At 33.8% G+C, this 19,390-nt stretch overlaps 1 protein-coding gene across 2 annotated transcripts in view; it reads right to left on the bottom strand.

Annotated features, from left to right (window-relative positions):
* Window positions 1-19,390, bottom strand: part of LOC118196911 (cullin-5-like) — a 142,848-nt gene that overhangs the window by 85,000 nt on the left and 38,458 nt on the right. For both annotated transcript variants that reach the window (XM_085823892.1, XM_085823893.1), the window contains exons 7-9: window positions 14,595-14,688; window positions 14,225-14,355; window positions 1,938-2,045 (exon numbers count right to left, since the gene is read on the bottom strand). In XM_085823892.1, the coding sequence (XP_085680018.1) occupies window positions 1,938-2,045; window positions 14,225-14,355; window positions 14,595-14,688 (333 nt within the window). The remainder of the gene's footprint in view (window positions 1-1,937; window positions 2,046-14,224; window positions 14,356-14,594; window positions 14,689-19,390) is intronic.

The raw sequence follows: 19,390 nt of genomic DNA, 5'->3' as shown, positions 1-19,390 counted from the left end.
GCGCTAGCCCCGCCCCTAGCGGACACAGACGGAAACGTAATCTACTTCCTGGATGGCCCTCGTATAATCAATTTATATATATAATAATAATTTAATGCATATAATAAGTTATTGCAATAATGTATATAATAATTTAATTAAATGTATCTAATATGCCTTATTTATTTTGCACTTTTAGTCTGAATATCATGATTTATCTTTTCTGTCCTGAAATTCTAAAATCCGCACAACCTCTGTGGATTTCTGAACTTCTACTGTAGCTGCATATATATTTGAAGAATAATTTTCTTTCTCTGTATGTATTCGGTTTCTTTCTTTAACATGCTTCCTTTTCATTTTAGAATTTTTGGATTTAATTACAGATTTGTTATTCTAAAAAAACTAAATGCATTTAGAATGTATAGAAAAAGCTGCTAATTTGATTTCTTTAGTAATATGAAAATTCAGAAAAAATATGAAATATATATGGTAAGAGCCAGTTACACAGCTGGTGTGGCAGAATTTTTAGAATTTAGCGACACACCGAGCAACAAAATCTAGAAATGGCAAAAACTTTTAGAATTTAGAGCAGGCACTGGAAGCAGAATTTTGAAAGGGACTAGTCAGCAAAATTTTGGATCTACAGAGATAAGTTTAATGTTTCACGTGATTGCACCAGGTAGGACTAATGTTCCACGTGATTGCACCAGGTGGGACAATGGCTAGCGTCAGACCTGTGTATCATGCATTAAGACATATTAGGTTTATCTTTTAAATTTCTTTATTAATCAAAAAGTTCCTTTCTATAATGCCTGTCAATGTGATATGATTAGAAGCATTTTTAATATTTTCCATGCTTGTGTCTAGTGAAAAGTAGAGAAAATAAAGGGAAGATGAACATGTTAAGAAAAAGATTCTAGTATCAGAAGTAAAACATTCAAATATTATGTTTTCATTGTTCTTCCAAATGTTCTCCAAAAAGTAAGAAATTCATTGCAATCTTTCTGTAAAATACATCCATTATGTGATAATACCATACAGATATTTTTCTATGTGTCACATTTTCTAGAATTTTCTGGAATCATGGGTGTATAAATCTTGCCTTCAAATCCTTCTAAATTTTCTAAATTGCAATGTCTAATGTCTCGAAGAAAAATTACCTCTACCAATTTTGTAACAGCAAACAGCCAGAAATATTTTGGGAAAAAAAAAAAAAAAAAAAGTGTAAAATTAATTTTATAGAGAAGACTGATGCATATTCTAAGAATTCTAAATATTTTGAGACAATTAAGTGCATAAGACAATAATTACTCTTATCAGGATAAAATTAAAAAGAAGATATTTTTAATTAATTAATATATATATATATATTGTAACTATAATTTTAATGTATTACCATTATTTTAATGAAATTTATCAACGTTAAAATGTTTAAAATCGTCCAAAAATTCCTAGATCTTGGAATTGAAAATTTTCTACAGAAATTGATCTTAAAAATCGCCAAATTTATAGCCTTTCAATAAAAGAATTCACATCCCCAAAAGCGAAAAGTTGTTTATGAGCTCTTCATTAGAAAAAGTGAAATAATTTCAAAATACTTGTTTCACTTCTTGTTTAGAAACTCGAGTATCCCACCATTTATATTAGAAATAGAAACAAATCACAACCATTAAAATAACCATATTTATCAGTGAATTACCAAAAATATACCTCCAAATTGCTAATTCATACTCAAAATGACAGTCGTGAAAACAGACAGAAATTTCACATGATTAAAATTAAGGACCTTCTGCCGATTTTGTGTAGACTAGCTGACATTTTGTGTTTTTTTAATAAACTTTTTTTTTATTTATTTAACACTAGATTAAAGTAATTTCACAGAGGGGAATGGCTTAAATCTGACTGTAATTTATTATCATGCAATATGCTTTCAGTTATAACATAAATAAAAGCAATACCTTGTCTCTTGATGTTAGGAACCTGGGATCATCATTAAAAGCTTCCTTGACTAGTTTACTAAACCTTGTAAATAATTCTAATAACTGTTCTACATATTTTTCAGAGTCCTGTTAAAACAACAAATCCAAAAATAAATAAAATTTAAAGAGTTATTGGAAACAAATAAATTACTTTGGTTACACGGTTCAATTTCATATCATGAGATTAGATTGTAACACTCAGGTAAGAAAGGTCATGGTCAAGCATTTCTACCTTGAAAAAATGCAGTAAATAATTCTGAAATTTTTCCTTGTTAGCATATTTTTGTTTGCTTAAGATATCTAACAAGGGGGGAAAAATTACAGTCACACACGTAAGTAAAAAATAGTAATCAATTAAAATATTAACTAAAAGTAATAAAGCATTATATAACATAATTACATATTACTTTAGAATCAGAGAAGTTAAAGAGAAAATTCAGGCTTATGTTAATTTGAATGAATGACCATTTGAAAATCTTCAGTCTTTAACAGGGTTCGTACACATTTCTGCACACGGAAATTAAGTACTTTTAAGGACCATTAATGGAAAAAATTAAGGACCTATGAGCAAAAGGGAACTGAATAAATTCAATTGAAAATAGTATCTATGCCTGAACGTTACTTTGTAATACCATCCTAAAAATAAAATAGATTTGTAAGTGGAATGCATTATTATTAAACATAACGTAATTAACATAATTATTAATAAGTTTGAGAATTAAATAAACTTTATGAAACTTATGAATTTTATGGACATATCTGAAAGAAAGATAAGTGACATTTTATTTAGGCTTTACTAACAGTTAGCTTTTATGTTGATTTTTTTTTTTTTAATGTTTTATTTTGTAACATACTTGATCAGTCTAGAGGTTTGGTAAATAATAAGTAGATTTTATGTTGAGCGGCACAGGTTAAAATGAGAAGTAAAATCATAATCAGATTGATTCAAAACAAAAGACTGGCTGTTGTCATCTCTCCTGCTTGCCTAGAGAGAAACCTGCTGATCAGAGCAAAACTGAAAGGCCTGATGTAAGCATGGTTTGCAAGTTTTGGAAGTCAGCTAGGCTCTGTCTGACGCAGTTAGCGTCATAGCTTTGTGTAGAGTTCCAGAGTTGTAACTCAGTTAATATATTGGGTTGGCAACTAAGTAATTGTGGATTTCACTCATAGATGGCTTCAGTTGAATTTTTAGGGTTGCAGACGTAGTACAAATGTAAAACACATTTTGTTATTTGATAGTTGGCAATTCAGCTGTCAATCAGTAAAAAAAGTTTTTTGATCGGTTGCGTAGTTTTCGTTTGGCGTTCGTTGAAAAATGGAAAATCAAAAGGAACATTTTCGTCATATTTTGCTTTTTTATTTCCGCAAAAGGGAAAAACGCATCGCAAGCTCATAAAAAGCTATGTCCTGTTTATGGTGACGAAGCCTTAAAAGAACAGCAGTGTCAAAATTGGTTTGACAAATTTCGTTCTGGTGATTATTCACTCAAAGATGAAAAACGCTCTGGTCGTCCAGTTGAAGTTGATGACGACCTAATCAAAGCAATAATCGATTCGGATCGTCACAGTACAACACGTGAGATTGCAGAGAAGCTTCATGTATCACATACATGCATTGAAAATTACTTAAAACAACTTTGCTATGTTCAAAAACTCGATACATGGGTTCCTCACGAACTGAAAGAAACGCATTTAACGCAACGCATTAACACCTGCGATTTGCTAAAGAAACGTAATGAAAATGATCCATTTTTAAAACGACTGATAACTGGCAATGAAAAATGGGTTGTTTACAACAATATCAAGTGGAAAAGATCGTGGAGCAGGCCAGGTAAGAACCATCAAAAGAAGGTTTTGTTATCAGTTTGGTGGGATTACAAAGGAATTGTCTACTTTGAACTCTTACCACCCAATCGAACGATCAATTCTGATGTCTACATTGAACAACTAACGAAATTAAAAAATGCAGTTGAAGAAAAGTGGCCCGAATTGACAAATCGAAAAGGTGTTGTAATCCATCATGACAATGCAAGGCCACACACAACTTTGGTCACTCGGCAAAAATTATTGGAGCTTGGTTGGAATGTTTTGCCACATCCACCATATAGTCCTGACCTTGAACCATCTGATTACTTGTTGTTTCGATCTTTACAAAACTCCTTGAATGGTAAAAATTTCAAAAATGATGATGATGATGTCAAATCATACCTGATTCAGTTTTTTGCTAATAAAAACCAGAAGTTTTATGAATGTGGGATTATGATGCTGCCTGAAAGATGGCAAAGGTCATTGATCAAAATGGGCAATACATTACAGAATAAAGTTATTTAGTTCCATGAAAAAATTGTCTTTGATTTTCTAAAAAAAATCCGAAATTACTTAGTTGCCAACCCAATACTTTAAGGTTCTAATAATCAACTAAAGCACCAGAGGTGATAAGTTGTTTTATATTATTTTAAGTCTCACTAGATGTGAAGAATAGGTTTTACATGAATTTTTACATTTTTGTGTTTAATCTTGTGACCATGGTAAGGGTTAATGAAAGGCAATAACTCGCTTTAATATACAGAGATAATTTTTAAAGGTAAGCAGTTAGTTATAATTAAATTGGGTATTAGATAACCTTAATCATTGTGGATTTACATGGGCATTATTAAATTTTATATATTTTTTAACAATATTTGTTACACAAACTAATAAAATTTCACAGTTTAAAATACATGTAATCTATGACATTGATTCTTAAACAATATTAGGATAATTACACGTTAAAAGCGACAAAACATTTATGTTTTGTAGCAACAACAAAATATTCATGCACCTTTTTAATTTGAAGCCTTTCCAGACATTTTAGCTAATTTATATCGATTTCCCTCTCTTTAAGCATTTTTCTAACAGTTAGAAATTTGTCTCAATACGCAAGACAATGTTCTGGGTAGTTTCTGCGTGTTTTATCTCTTAACCTATCAACCTCTCCAAAATGTACCTATGAGGGATTTGGTAAAAGTTAAATAATCCACCCCCTACCCCGACATATCTTGTCGCTATATCTGAAATATTATATATAAATCATATATAATTGTCGCTATATCTGAAAGTAACTACAAAGTCAGACAAAGGTTTAAATAAGCTTCTTATTTAAAAAGAACTTAGAACATACAGATATGTTCTTATGCTAACAAAATCAATTACAGCTCGTAGTGATGTAATTAAGCAATAAGAATCAAATTCAAACTAAGAATAGACTAGTGATCAAAGACTATACTACAATTTAATTTCATTTTAAGCTGGCTCAGTAACTCTATTGTAATAACAAATTCAAATGTCAGCAGCGGTAATGTAAAGACGAATAATTACAAATTATCAGAGCTGGCAGGAAATAATGCAAAGAGAAATTTATGATGAGAAAATTATCAAATTATCAAAATTTTATGATGAGAGGTCAGAAACACACTCTCATCATAAAATCCAAAAATCTCTGTTTACAAACTGTCTAAGTGATTTGCATTCTGGTGAGAAAATATAAATGGGAAATTATAGTAAAGACTGAAATTATAAACAACTAGGTAATTTACGTGATAATATCTGTACACGTCTTTGAAGAATAATTTTCTTTCTCATTATGTATTCAGTTTCTTTCTTCCACGTCTCCTTTTCATTTTAGAATTTTTGGATTTAATTAAAGATTTCTGTTATTCTAAAATCACTAAATGCATTTAGAATGTATAGAAAAAGCTGTTAATTTTATTTCTTTAGGCATATGAGTACAATCGTACTTCTCCTCGCCTCATAAACTACTTCTTATCTCTAATATTCAAAAGAATTATGAAATATATATGGTCTGGTAGAATTTTTAGAATTTAGTGACACATCGTGAATCGTGGGTCTATAAATCTTGCCTTCAAATTTTTCTAAACTTTCCAAGCTACAATGTCCAAAATCCTAACAGAAAAATTACCTCTACCAATTCGGTAACAGCAAAAAGCCAGAAATATTTTGAAAAAAAAATTCAGAGGGGAAAAATGTGTAAAATTAATTTTATAGAGAAAAGTTATGCATATTTTGAGAATTCTGAATATTCTGAAACAATTACTTGGGAAAACTCTTACCATGAAAAAATTAAAAAGACATTTTAAATTAATTACATTGCTATTTTGCTTTTGCTAAGAACTGTTTTGTAAATTATGCTTTATAGCATTATACCTTCCTTGCCTTTCAGATTCAAAATCAATGTTATAATGTTCTCAAAAAATCATCGAAAAATTCCCAGATTTCAGAATAAAAAATTCTCTATAGAAACAGATTTTAAAATCGCCAAAAAGAGCCATTTCATAAAAAAATGCACATCCCCAAAAGTGAAAAGTTCTTTTAGAGCTCTTCATTAGAAAAAAATTAAATAATTTCAAAATGCTTATGTTTCACTTCTTGATCAGAAACTCTATCCCAACATTTATATTAGAAATAGGAACAAATTATAACCCATGGACACATTCACCCATTCAAAAATTAATGATATTTGTGAGCGAAGCACCAAAAATATTCCTCCAAAATGCTAATTCACACTCAAAATGGCAGTCGTAAAAACAGACAGAAATTTCAGATGATTAAAATTAAGGACCTTCCACCAATTTTGGTCGAAATTGAGGACTTTTAAGGACCAAAAATCGATTCCAAAAAACTTAAGGACTTTTAAGGAATCTTAAGGACCGTACAAACCCTATTTCAATACATTACAAGAATTATGCTTCAAAGAACACACATCCCCCTAAATTTACATAAAAAAATATAAAATATCCAGCGATTTGAAGAATACATATATGCTTCTCCGCAGTCTCTTTTCTTAACCTTCTGATCAGCAAGGGTGGGTGAGTGAGTGAGTGAGAGTTTATTGGCGCAAAACCAAAGATGATTAAAACGTGCTAAACATAGGATGGGATGATTACAAATGATGAAATTAAAATATAATAAATAAAAACAAGTGGACAAATGTACCAAATCCAGAGGATGAAGTCATATAAAAACAAGGCAAAAGCACACATTAAAAATCCAAGACACAATCTTCTAAACAAATTACATTAGGTAGTAAAAGCCAGTCTCTTTAAAATAATAAAATAAATTACAATTAGCCTCTCTTCCGATTAAATGGTCGAGAGGTAAGTCACAGCTGTTAAAATGTTTCTGACGAAGACTATTAAAATATGGACATTTAATTAAAATATGAAGGACAGATACACAAACATTACAATTTGAAAAAACAGGCTCATTCTCAGCTTTCAGAAGGCAGTTATGTGTCACTCTAGTGTGACCAATTCTGAGGCGAGTCAAAAGAACTTCCTCCTTACGATTTTCAGCAAAATCCCAATGCTCGATTCTGGGCTTTACATTTCCCAACTTGTTGTTAAGCTGAACGTCCCAAATTTGCTGCCATTTTTTCTGAATCTTCCTCTTGATGACACAGCAGATGTCTCTAAAAGGGATATGGTGGCTGGACAGTTCAACAGCAGATTTTGTCACAATGTCTGCAAGCTCGTTTCCCTTTATTCCCGTATGCCCGGGAACCCAGCAGTACAGGATTTCATATCCTCGAATCTTCAGGTTTATACGAATTTTGAGAACATCCACTACCACAGGATTCTGAGTGTTGGGAAAAGCTTCCAAAGATTTAGGAGCAATGTACGAGTCCGTATCAACTATGAACTTTTTGTGACAGAGCTTTGAGATGTACAAAAGACCATAATATATTGCAGTTAGTTCAGATGTTAGGACTGAAAAAGCATGGTGCAGGCATCTGCCCTCTATGTAATCTTGAAATACAAATGCCATCCCGATATGATCATTTGACCGGTATGATCATTTGTGTATATCGGATAATAACTGCTATATTTGTGCCTGTGCTCAGCGAAGAGTTGTCTGTAAATGATCTCGTTAGTGCTTGCCTTCACGTGATGTTTGAAAACATCAAGAAGCTGAGTCCGTGAATTTTCCCAAGGTGGGATTTCAAAATTCTGTACTGCTTGGGGGCACATATCAGAGAGGAAATGTTCCTCAATGACAGGGTGAACTCTTAAAGGAAAGGTAGGAACACAGGATGGACGTGTTTCAAATAAAGTGTTACACATTATCAAGTACGCACGGCTTATTAGGATGTTCAGGTTGCGATAGAATATTAAAATATTGCAAAAGGAACAATTGCTCACGCCTCAGATAAAGTGATGGTTCGTTAGAGTCAACATACATGCTCTGGACAGGAGAAGTCCTGAAAAAATCTGCAGAGCTTGATGGTGAACAGGATCCAGTTTTAACAATACTGATGATCGGGCGGATCCGTAAACAACTGAGCAATAGTCCAGTTTAGAGCGAACAAGAGCTCTGTAAATGCGAAGCATAGAGCAACACTCTGCACCCCAGGAGGTGTTCGCCAAAACTTTTAAAATATTTAGTGTTTTTTAACACTTCTTTCTCAGGTTTGAAACATGAGAGAGGAAAGTCAATTTTCGGTCGAACGTCACTCCTAAAAATTTTACTTTGGGCGCAACTGCAAGCATTGTACCATTCAGATATAACTTAGGCTCAGGATGGAGACCTCGCTTCCTACAAAAGTGCACACACAAAAAAAGTGCACACACAAAGTTTTTTGTTTGGAAAAAGTAAATCCCTGTTTGTTTGACCATTCTTGGATCTTATTCAGGGCCATCTGCAATTGCCACTCTACATATCTCATGTCTGCCCCTCGACAGCTAATCTGTAAATCATCAACATATAAAGATCCCAAGATGGTGAGAGGAAGTTCTTTTAATACAGAGTTTATTTTTAAACTGAACAGGGTTACGCTAAGCACACAACATTGAGGCACACCCTCTTCCTGTTCAAAAACATCCGACAAAACAGAGCCAATCCTTACTTGAAAAGTCCCAGTGTTCAAGAAATTCTGAATGAAAATTGGTAGGTTGCCGCGCAAGCCACTCTCACGAAGATCCCGAAATATACCGTATCTCTGTGCCTTATCATAAGCTTTCTCAATGTCAAAGAATATTGAGACTAGGTGACTTCTTCTGACATAAGCTTTTCTAATAGATGTCTCGAAAATAAGCATATTATCTACGGTCGTTCTCCCCTTTCGAAAACCGCTTTGATAAGGCGATATAATATTTTTCTTTTCCAAGTAGACTAGGCGGCTGTTTACCATCTTTTCAAACAGTTTGCATACACACCTGGTAAGGGCAATTGGCCGATAGTTGGAGGGATCGCTTAGATCTTTCCCTGGATTAGCAATAGGAATTACAACAGCTCTCCTTCATGCACTTGGAAAAATATGCTCCTTCCACACTCTGTTGTAAAGTGTGAGAAGGGCAGTCAGTGACTTATAGGACAGATGCTTTAGCATTTCATAATACACGTCATCCAGACCCTTACTAGATCTGTGTGTCTGCAACAAAGCTTTCCTTAATTCAAGCATAGTAAAGTCTGTATTGTAAGACTCAGATATGGTAGAGTTGAATGGGATGGAATATATTTCAGAGCGCTGCTTGATAGAAAGAAATGCAGGTGAATAGTTTCTGCTGGAAGAAACGGCAGCATATGTCTCACCGATAGTATTCGCAATTTCTTATATAGAGCTAATCACTCGGCCATCTTTTTCCAAAAAGGAAAGTGAGTGGTCTTTATATATGCCGCATGTTTTTCTAACTCTCTCCCAAACCCGCTTACTAGGCATAGAGGATGTTATTGATGACACATATGAAATCCAGGAATCCCTCTGGCTCTGCCTCCTTACTTTTCATGCATTTGCTTTGGCTCTATTAAATGCCATCAGGTTTCGCAGAGTTGGGTATCTAGGAAAAATTCGCCATGCTTTTTTCTGTTTTTTCAGTGCCTCATAACAGTCATGATTCCATTATGGTTTCGAGTATTTTACTATTTTTCCTGATGTTCTAGGAATGGAGAGCATAGCTGCCTGAGTAATATCAGTTGTAACTGCTTCTACTGCATCATCAATAAGCACATCTTCTACCATTTTCTGTGTGAGCTCTGCAGAGGAAGAGAAGAGTTCCCAGTTTGCCCTATCCAGTATGAACCGAGGGAGTCTTGACATGGGGTTCGCTCTTTTTCGTGCAAGAGATAAAAGAATGGGATAATGATCGATGTTGTACAGATCACTTCCAACACCAAAATTGCAGAAGGGCAATACAGATGGTGAACAGATGGCTAGATCAAGAGCGTGGAATGTCCTTGTAGGTTCATGGAAGTAAGTGTCCTGTCCATTATTCAGGAGATAAAGGCAATTAAATTGGTCTTCAATTACCTGCTCAATTTGTCTTCCTCGTGAATTGGTGTCTTTGCTTCCCCACAACGAACTATGGCCATTAAAATCACCCATTATGATAAAAGGCTCAGGCAGCTGAGCCACAAGTTCATTTAAATCCTGCTGATCAATATGTTCATTAAGAGGCAAATACAGAGAAACGACTGAAACTATAATATGAAAATTCACTTGTACAGCGACAACTTGGAGAGATGTCGTCAAAGGAAAGGAACTTGAGGGATAGTCCAGTGAGAAGAGGAGACATACACCTCCACTGGCACGCTCACCTGCAAGGTTATCCTTCCTGACGAGAGAAAACCTCTGAAGTTTTGCATGTTGATCTGGTTTCAGATTTGTCTCTTGTATTGCCAAGCACACAGGATGATAAGCATTGATCATAGCTTTGATGTCAAGCAAATTTTGGTGGAAACCGCGACAGTTCCATGAGACGAGGGTGGCCATATGATTGATGTTTGTTCTTTCTGTGTTCCTTTTTAGTTTTGTGCGGAAGCAGATGTTTGGGAACTTCTAGACTCTCTTCCACTTCCATACTATCTGAATCTGTAGATTCAGAAATCATTTTAATTACAGAACTATTGCTGGGACTTCTATTTTTGTTAATTGATTTTGGAGGGACATGTTTTGGTCTGCTTTGAATAACTATTTCCTTATTTTGTACGACATGTGTTGTATTTTCCTTTTTCTTGCTTGCAGGTTGCTGGGTTTTATTTGATGGAGTCTGTGTACTTATGGAAGTTTGGGTGGCTATAGTGTATGTTGATTTAATGGCGCTGGCATACGATTTGTTTGATTGAGGCTGTGTGCTTTGAACTTGTCTCCTGGCTTCGGCATATGAAATGTTCCTAGAAACGTTTATGGTCTGGACTTCCTTTTCTAATTTCCATTTTGGACAGGAATGGGAAAATGCTGGATGGTCCCCCTTGCAATTAATACACAGTGCTGCAGCGGTGCATTTATCGCTATCGTGGCCAACCGACGAACACCGAGCGCACGTCAGGGTCCCATGACAGGACATCTTGGAATGGCCAAAACGCTGGCACTGGAAGCATCGCATGGGGTTTGGAATATAAGGTCTTATGGGGCAATTTAGATATCCAGCCTTAATATTCTTCGGCAGATCAGGCAATTTGAAGGTCAGGATCATGTGTTTTGTGTCAATCAACTGACCTTCCTTACGCATCTTGATCCGCTTGGCAGCACAAACCTTTTGATCAGCTAACTCGGACATGAACTCTTCTTCTAAAACAGACCTTAGACAGAAGGTCAACTTCAGAGATCACGCCTCTACAGAAATTAAGTGTTTTGTGTGCTGACACAGTTATAGATACCTGTCCAAGTTTGGTTTGTTGTAAAAGTGAAGCAGACTGGGTGGCTGAAACGGTATCAATAAGCAGGTCTCCAGAACGGAGACGCTTTATGTTTCTTGGCTCACCTATGCATGAATGAATGAATGTATTTGTTTAAAAGTAAAGGAGACATCTTTTTCAATTCTTCAGAGGCACTGGAAACAACAACAAAGCAAGGACATTCAGTAGTTTCTTTGGCATTTGCATCGGTACGAATTTTCTTGCTCACTGATTTGTTGTTGATTTCAATATCTTGATTCATGTCATTTGACTCAGGTTTTTTTAAAATAAAAAGGGAAGCCATGATTGAAAAATATAAGATTCGGGTCCGATGGCCCCGCCCACCATGGAGCCCAACAAGGGAACACAGATTCCTGTGTTAGGGCTAGCCGGAGCTATATGCAAACTGAAACACAGTCGCAAACACAGTCGACTTTCCTGAAAGCAGGTACTCCCGAGAGCTTATCCCCAAGCCACTGACCAGCAAGGTATTTCAAATTCTCGAAAACTACCATAAGATATATTTTTTTTATTTTAATGCCAAATGCTCCTGGACTTTCAATACATTACCTTAATTTCTTGGCCATATTTTAAGATGCAAGTATATATGCAGACATCACAAAAAACATTCTAGGCCATGTATACATATATATGCAATATACGTATATATGCAAGCCTTGCTGGTAAGAGGCTTAAGTATCTTTTCATTTATTTACCTTTACTTTTTTAGGAGGAGGGAAGCTGGAGTGATGGAAAAGAACACACAGTGAAGATTAAAAAGTGGTACTTAATTTATACATTCTTTAAAGACTTTATTTACATATGTTACCTACATTTCTAACACTCAATATCTTACTTACTTACAAAAGATTAATTGCCTCACTAGTTTCTAATGCTCAACATCTTACTTTGCAGCTAACTAAAAATCTTTAAAAAAAGGACAGGACTATTTTGAATTGAATTCTGATTTAAATACTTTTTTTATTTAATTTATGTTTTTCTACACATTTTTGTGGTACTTCCTTATTATAGCAGCCACCGAGATTGAACCTCTGATAAACCATGTGTTTGTAAATTATCATTGTGTTTCACTTTAGGTAACATTTTCAAATTCACGTTTAATTTTTTTTAATAATCTTTTTATTTGCGAATGTGCAGCTAAAAATCTTTAGTTTACCAAATAAAGAGGTGGGTGCCATATCATTTTTTCAAAAAAGAGGTCTTTTACTAGACAAATGAGTTTGCAAAAATAGCCACACCAGGAAACCATATGTAATGATGAAACCATTTGATGGCATTAAAAATCGTAAAAAGAAAGGCCTCCATGTTGGAAACTGGTTTAGTGGTACCAGAATACCGTTGGTCTCTGCTATTAAGATTTATGATTTCTTGGGCAGTCCATCAAATAGTGTGACAAATAGCTTAATATATGTAAAAATGCTGCAACTGGTTGGAACAATAATATGCAGGAAAAGTGTTCCCATGCAAAGATTCAATGGAATGATGATGCATAAATAGGCAGTCCCAATAAAATAGTTGAAATCGATGACAGTTTGTTTATCCAATGTAAGGACATTAGCAGCCGAGTACTTCCACGACAGAGGAGTTTTGAAGGAATATGGCAGGAAGATGAGAATGCACTGACTTTCAAATCTCGAATGCAGATGTTAGTGCTCTAATGGAAAAAATTATTCAACATGTACAAGACGGATCAGTGATCTATTCAGACTGCTGGAAGGAATATAAAATGGAGCAACTTGAAGGAGCTGGTTATAGTCCCCTTAAAAAAAAAAAAAAAAAAAAAAAAAAATCTTTAATAGCATCTGAGTATTATTGTTGTTATTGTATACTGCATCATCTTATTTTTAAATTTGGGCTTTTTTAAAGATTTTTTGAGTTTTTTAAAGACAAAAGTTTCCTTCACAATCAATAATGATTGTATCTCTGTTAGTTATTATCTAGCATGAAAAGACAATTTATTTCCTCCCTTTTGTCAATATGTTTATCAAAATTATAAAAATATGGGAAAAAATCAATGTTCATTCCCACAGAAAAGAATATACAGGATTACCTTTTATAATTTTAGCCATTTTCAGGCTGTCAATCTACTCAGATTTCTGCAAGTAACTATACCTGTTATCTCTAATGATTTATTTTTAGTTATGATAAACAAAAGCAGATTTCAAATAAAGTAAAATATAAAAATAAGTAATTCTGCATGCTCCGTTAAATATTTAATTTAAAGATAAATTATAGAACATAGGATAAATATAGAACAATGGCTAATTCAAGAACAAATATTTTGGGGATGGTTAGAACTTCAGGTTTTTATAAGAGGCATTTCAGTTAATTTGATACCTGGATTATTAAATCCCATATCAATAAATTCCTCTTAGTCAATTTCAGATCTGAATTATCAAACTTCACATTGATCAGTTAGGTTACCCAGAAAATTTTGGTTAATTTCAAATTTTAGTTCTCAGTCAGATGAATTATACTCTACATGATGATGTCAGTAACAAACTAAAAATTTCACATTAATGAATTTAACAAATAATCAAAAAGATATATAATGCAATTGTACAGTAACAAAGATACCTGCGTTATGATATCTGCAGAAGCAATCATGTCAGCTAAACCTTGACTAATAATGTGATGTTCTAAATCTTTCAGCATAGGGATAATACCATCAGGAACTCTATCCATTAATTTGAACATTAATTGCAGCTCTGAAAGATCATTTTATTTATTAAAAAGAAAGAAAAAACAACGAAATTCAAATAACAAAATATTGCATCTTTTTTATTATATAAAAGATGGAAAGTACATTTTAATTACCCACCTCAAAAAATTAAGCAATACTATAATTTTTATGTAAATTACTTCCCATCATAATTAAAATAATGCTTAGTTCTAACTAAGACCAAAATGCAGCACTGAAAAATGGAAGTTTATTAAACAGACTTACTTTCTGTTTCATTATTCTTGATCATTGATGGACACTCTGCTAAAACTACTTCCTTAAAGGCTGTAACAAGCACTTTTACACAACATTCAGTGAGCTAGCAATAAAGAAAAGTTTATTAATCATATATTCAGTTAGAAATTCATGGTATACTATTTACACCTCCCCCCCCACACACATAAAAAAAAGAAAATGTGTAACCTTTAATTGGATTTACAGCACACAGTCCAAAATTCGGACTCGTCGGAACTTCGGCGATTCCCGATTTGGGATTTTTCCGGATATTAGATCATCGGTTTAAATCTAGTAAGATGGCATGTAGAAATTATAAAATTAAAAATATGAAATCATGATTTATGAAATAATGAAGTATTTATGATTTAAAGCAGTGTTTCTTAACCTTTCTAGCGAGTCGTACCCCATTGAAAAATGTGTTTAAAATTTTTTAGTCTAGAAAAATACATTTTTTGCAAAACTTATTATTTATTGAAAAACATTGTACATTTTATATAAACACAAAACAATATTATTTTTATTAATGACTAGTCTGTGGTTGTTTGTTCATTATTATTATGGCGAAGCCAGGTTCCTTTTTTGAAAGACATACGCGCAAGTCATCACTTGCATTTAAGCGATTTCTCGCTTCAGATTTTATATGCAAAAGCGATGAAAATCCCATTTCACACAAGTAGGTGGTAGCAAAGGGTAAGAGTAACTGCAGTGCTCTGTTCGCCAACTCTGGATAACGTTGTAACTGTGAACACCAGAATTGTTGCAATTCTAATTGTTCGAATTCCATTTGAACATGTCCAGTTGCTCCCATTTCAATAAGTTAATCTTTTTTCAGATCACTATCATCCATCAAATTTAAGTCAAATAGAAATGGATTCAGTATCCACCTCTGAGTTTTGGTAATATTTCCGGTAGAAAAATATCCATTAAATGATTCTCTTTATCGTCTTAAATGTATTACAATGTCGGGTATAATTGTATTCTTTTCATTTTTCGCAATAACAGAATCAAGCAAGGGAAAGTTTGCAAAATTCCCCTTTTCTACTAGACGTATAATTTCGCGATACATGAAGATAATTTTTCACTAGATATTATTATATTTATGCCAAATCCTTGCATTGACAGATTCAATTCATTTAAATGGCTAAATATGTCTGCTAAGTAGACCAGTCTCAGCACTGCATCATTACTCTCCAAATCTTAACAGTTTTGACTAGTCAGTAAATGAATAATTTCCGCATGCAATTCAAAAACTCTGTTAAGCATGCAACCCTTAGATGACCATCGTATTTCGGTGTGATATAGGAGCACGGTATGATCAGCACCGATTTCTTCGCAAAATGCACGAAAAATGCGATGATTAAGCTCTCGCCGTCGGATGTATTTTAATACATTTACTGCTGTAGTTAGATGTTGTTTTAAACTTTCTGACAATGCTTTCGACGCAAGTGCATGACGATGCAACATGCAATGCGTTATTATAACTTCCGGTAATTCTCTTTTCATGTGTGAAAAAAATCCTGAATTTTTGCCTAACATTGCTGGGGCTCCATCAGTGTATATTGAGCCAATCACATTCATTGGTAATTGATATTTAGTAAAAAAATCTTTGATGCGATTGAAAACATCAATTCCTCTTGTATTCACCTCCAGTGGCTCACAAAATAGAAATTCTTCTATCACCTCTTTTTTCTTCACATACTTGACAAATACCAAAAGTTGGCTACAATTATCAACATCAGTTGACTCATCCAGTTGCATGCTTATTTTTAGTGGACTGATTTTTATGTCTTCAATTACTTGCATTAAAATATCTTCACCGAGATCTTGTATTCGCGATCGTATAATATCATTCGATAATGGAATCTGTTGGATTTTTTTATGTGCTTCCGAATCTAAAACTGTTTTAGCAATAATTAAAGCAGAAGGTTTAATCAACTCTTCAGCGATCGTGTGAGGTTTCTTTTTTTTTTTTCACATAAATACGCCACTTGATATGACGCTTCTAATAAAGGTTTTTGAATTGCTGGTCCGCACAATTTTAGGATAGTTCCACTGGTATCAAACCGAGCCTTCGTTGACTTCAAGCTGTTCATGCTATGCGCTTTTTCGCCACCATGCACATTGAAATGCTCTAATAACTTTGATGGTTTGAGATTGCTGTTTGAAAATATCTTGGAACACAAGATGCATTGCGGTCGTTGCATGCCATCTTTTTCGGTTGCGCAGGTAAATCCATAACCGGCATACTTATCGTTCCATTGTCGTTTTTTTTTTTTGACATAGTGGGGTTCACTATAATCGATTTAATTATTTAGAAATAATGTAATATAATATATATAATGTTCTTACGTTTGTAACATCACTGAATCCTATTTGGCTTGAACGGGCAATTAAGAATGTATTAGTCTTAAGAGGTTTCTGGACAAGTCAGAATACACAAAATACATGTCGCAGACACAATAGTTGACTCAACTTGACTCAACCTAACACAGGCGCAGTAGATGCAGATACAAATCTGTGAATTCGTAGATTCCATTGGAGTAGCACATATTGAACTCAGCGCATGTGCAAGCTGGGATAACGTTCTCTGCTTGTATTCCCACAAAGTTTTTTTTCTTTTCTTCGTCACCTAGCTGCCTGTTCGCGTTCGTTTGTAGCGTTTGATGCCTTTTCGTAGCGCAGTGTATATGCCCATCGGCACCAGCTCTTTCCTGTGTCTTTTGCTGATTAGTGAGCTATAGGTGCTACCAATTTTTATGAGCTTCAATATTGGGGACACTATTGCAGATTTCAAATATTTTATTATAAGAAATTTAATAAATGATATTTAATAATTTTTATGGTTAGGTAGGGGCTTCTCCCGCACCCCCACCCCCGGTTAAGAACCACTGATTTAAAGGGTATTAAAATTTACAAAAAAAAAAAAAAAAAAAAAAAAAAAGCTTAATATTTATTTGTTTACATTATTAAACATTTCTTTCAAAGTAACTGACATAATCTCTTGCTTAGTTACATTGTTGAAGTCCTGTAACTGCTGTTTTGAGAATTCGGACTAACTTGTCAATCGAAATTTTCTTGTTTTCATTAACTTCTCTGTCACTTTCTTCACTATTGGTAATGGCATTTTCTCTATCTAGAAAACCATAATACATATTGCACCATTCATTAATTGATTGGTGACTGAGAAACAATGTCATCACAATATCATCTTCATTTATTATCGCTTCTTCACATTTCTTTACAAAAATCCGTTAATTGGAAAATTTCACCTTTGTTTTGCAATATCTGAAAACTTTTAAAATTCGCAGCTATCATCATCAAATTTAGCTATCGTTCACTATACATATTTGGCTTACGCATCATGAGTTTGGCAACTAAGGACAAGTTGTTCCGTTAAGTTTCATCTTGCTTCTATAGCATACTGACACAATTAAGGCTTTCTGAATAAATAAATTCCCACATATACTTAAGCCTTATTAAGGGCTACACTAGATATCTTACCATCTGACGCAGTCTCTGTGGGTCTTAAATTCTGCGACATGGCGTGGTCACCAAGCCCTGGGGCTGGTTCTGGGTTTGCATGAATAACAAATCAGTTATTCTTAATTCAAACAGCCCTAAATGTAATCTTTGGGTCTATGAGCATCATCAACAAAATCTATTTTTAGCATAAGGAAAGAAATTTTTGGTAAATTTGTCCTGGTCAACATTTCTTAGCACATTTAACTTAAATCTGTAATCATCACCAAGCATAATGTCAACATAAAAAGTTACTCCACACTCCTTTATTATTCAATTATTAACATAAAAAAATTGTTTAGGCATCGCTATATGAGTCATTACTCAAGTTGTCATGTGTTGACAAACATGCGGTGATAAAAAGAAAGTACAGTCAAAAGTCTTTTATCCGGACTCGTCGGGACTTCTGCGATTCCGGATTATCAGTTTTTCCCGGTTAAAGATTATCAGTTTAAATCTGGTAAGATGGCATGCAGAAATTACAAAATTAAAAATATGAAACAGTAATTTATGAAATAAAGAACAATTATGATCTAAAGGGTATCAAAATTTACAAAAAAAAAAAAAAAAAAGCTTAATATTTATTTGTTTACTTTATTAAACATTTCTTTCAATGTGCGCATGCGTAAAGCATACATTACGCATAGTCGAAATCAGAAAATTGCAACCAGAAAACTATTTGATTTATATTCGTGATATTTATAATGACGAGGAATTTGATTTAAGTCATATCAAAGACGGAGTACATCGAGATGAAACACTACATTTAGTAAGGAATTATAAGCCAAATAAAATAAAAACATCTGCCCTGAAGATAAGGATAGTGCTGACAGATCAACTTCAGTTCATTGCGCGTCGCGACATCCGGATTTCGGACTCTGTACTGTATTTAAAAATATGCCTGTGTAGAAAAACTTGAGGAAAAAATAAGGGACTTGCGCGTCATTGCAACTACCTTAGTCACTAAGTCACTAAGTTAGTAAAATTTTTATTCAAGGGGGTGCCGTAAACAAAGAGTTCCAATGTTTTTTATAGATAAATTGTGCTATTTTTTTGCCTTAAACTTAATTTTAAAATATGTGTGTGTGAGAAATTTGGCAGCCGCAGAAAAAACTGAGGTAATATTTCTGCAGGAATGCAGTATTTCTTTGCAAAATCACTAAAGGGAATAGGAGTTTAATAGACAGCTAGTCTACAATGCCAATGTTGTGCCTGATCAGACTATATGCAATTCTCTGATTTTTTTTATGAGAAAAGTGGTTAAT

Source organism: Stegodyphus dumicola, chromosome 9, assembly GCF_044657685.1.
Source record: "Stegodyphus dumicola isolate Sdum_Otavi_A_Nest chromosome 9, ASM4465768v1".
Taxonomy (NCBI): Eukaryota; Metazoa; Arthropoda; class Arachnida; order Araneae; family Eresidae; genus Stegodyphus; species Stegodyphus dumicola.
This window is presented reverse-complemented; position numbering and strand designations above follow the sequence as displayed.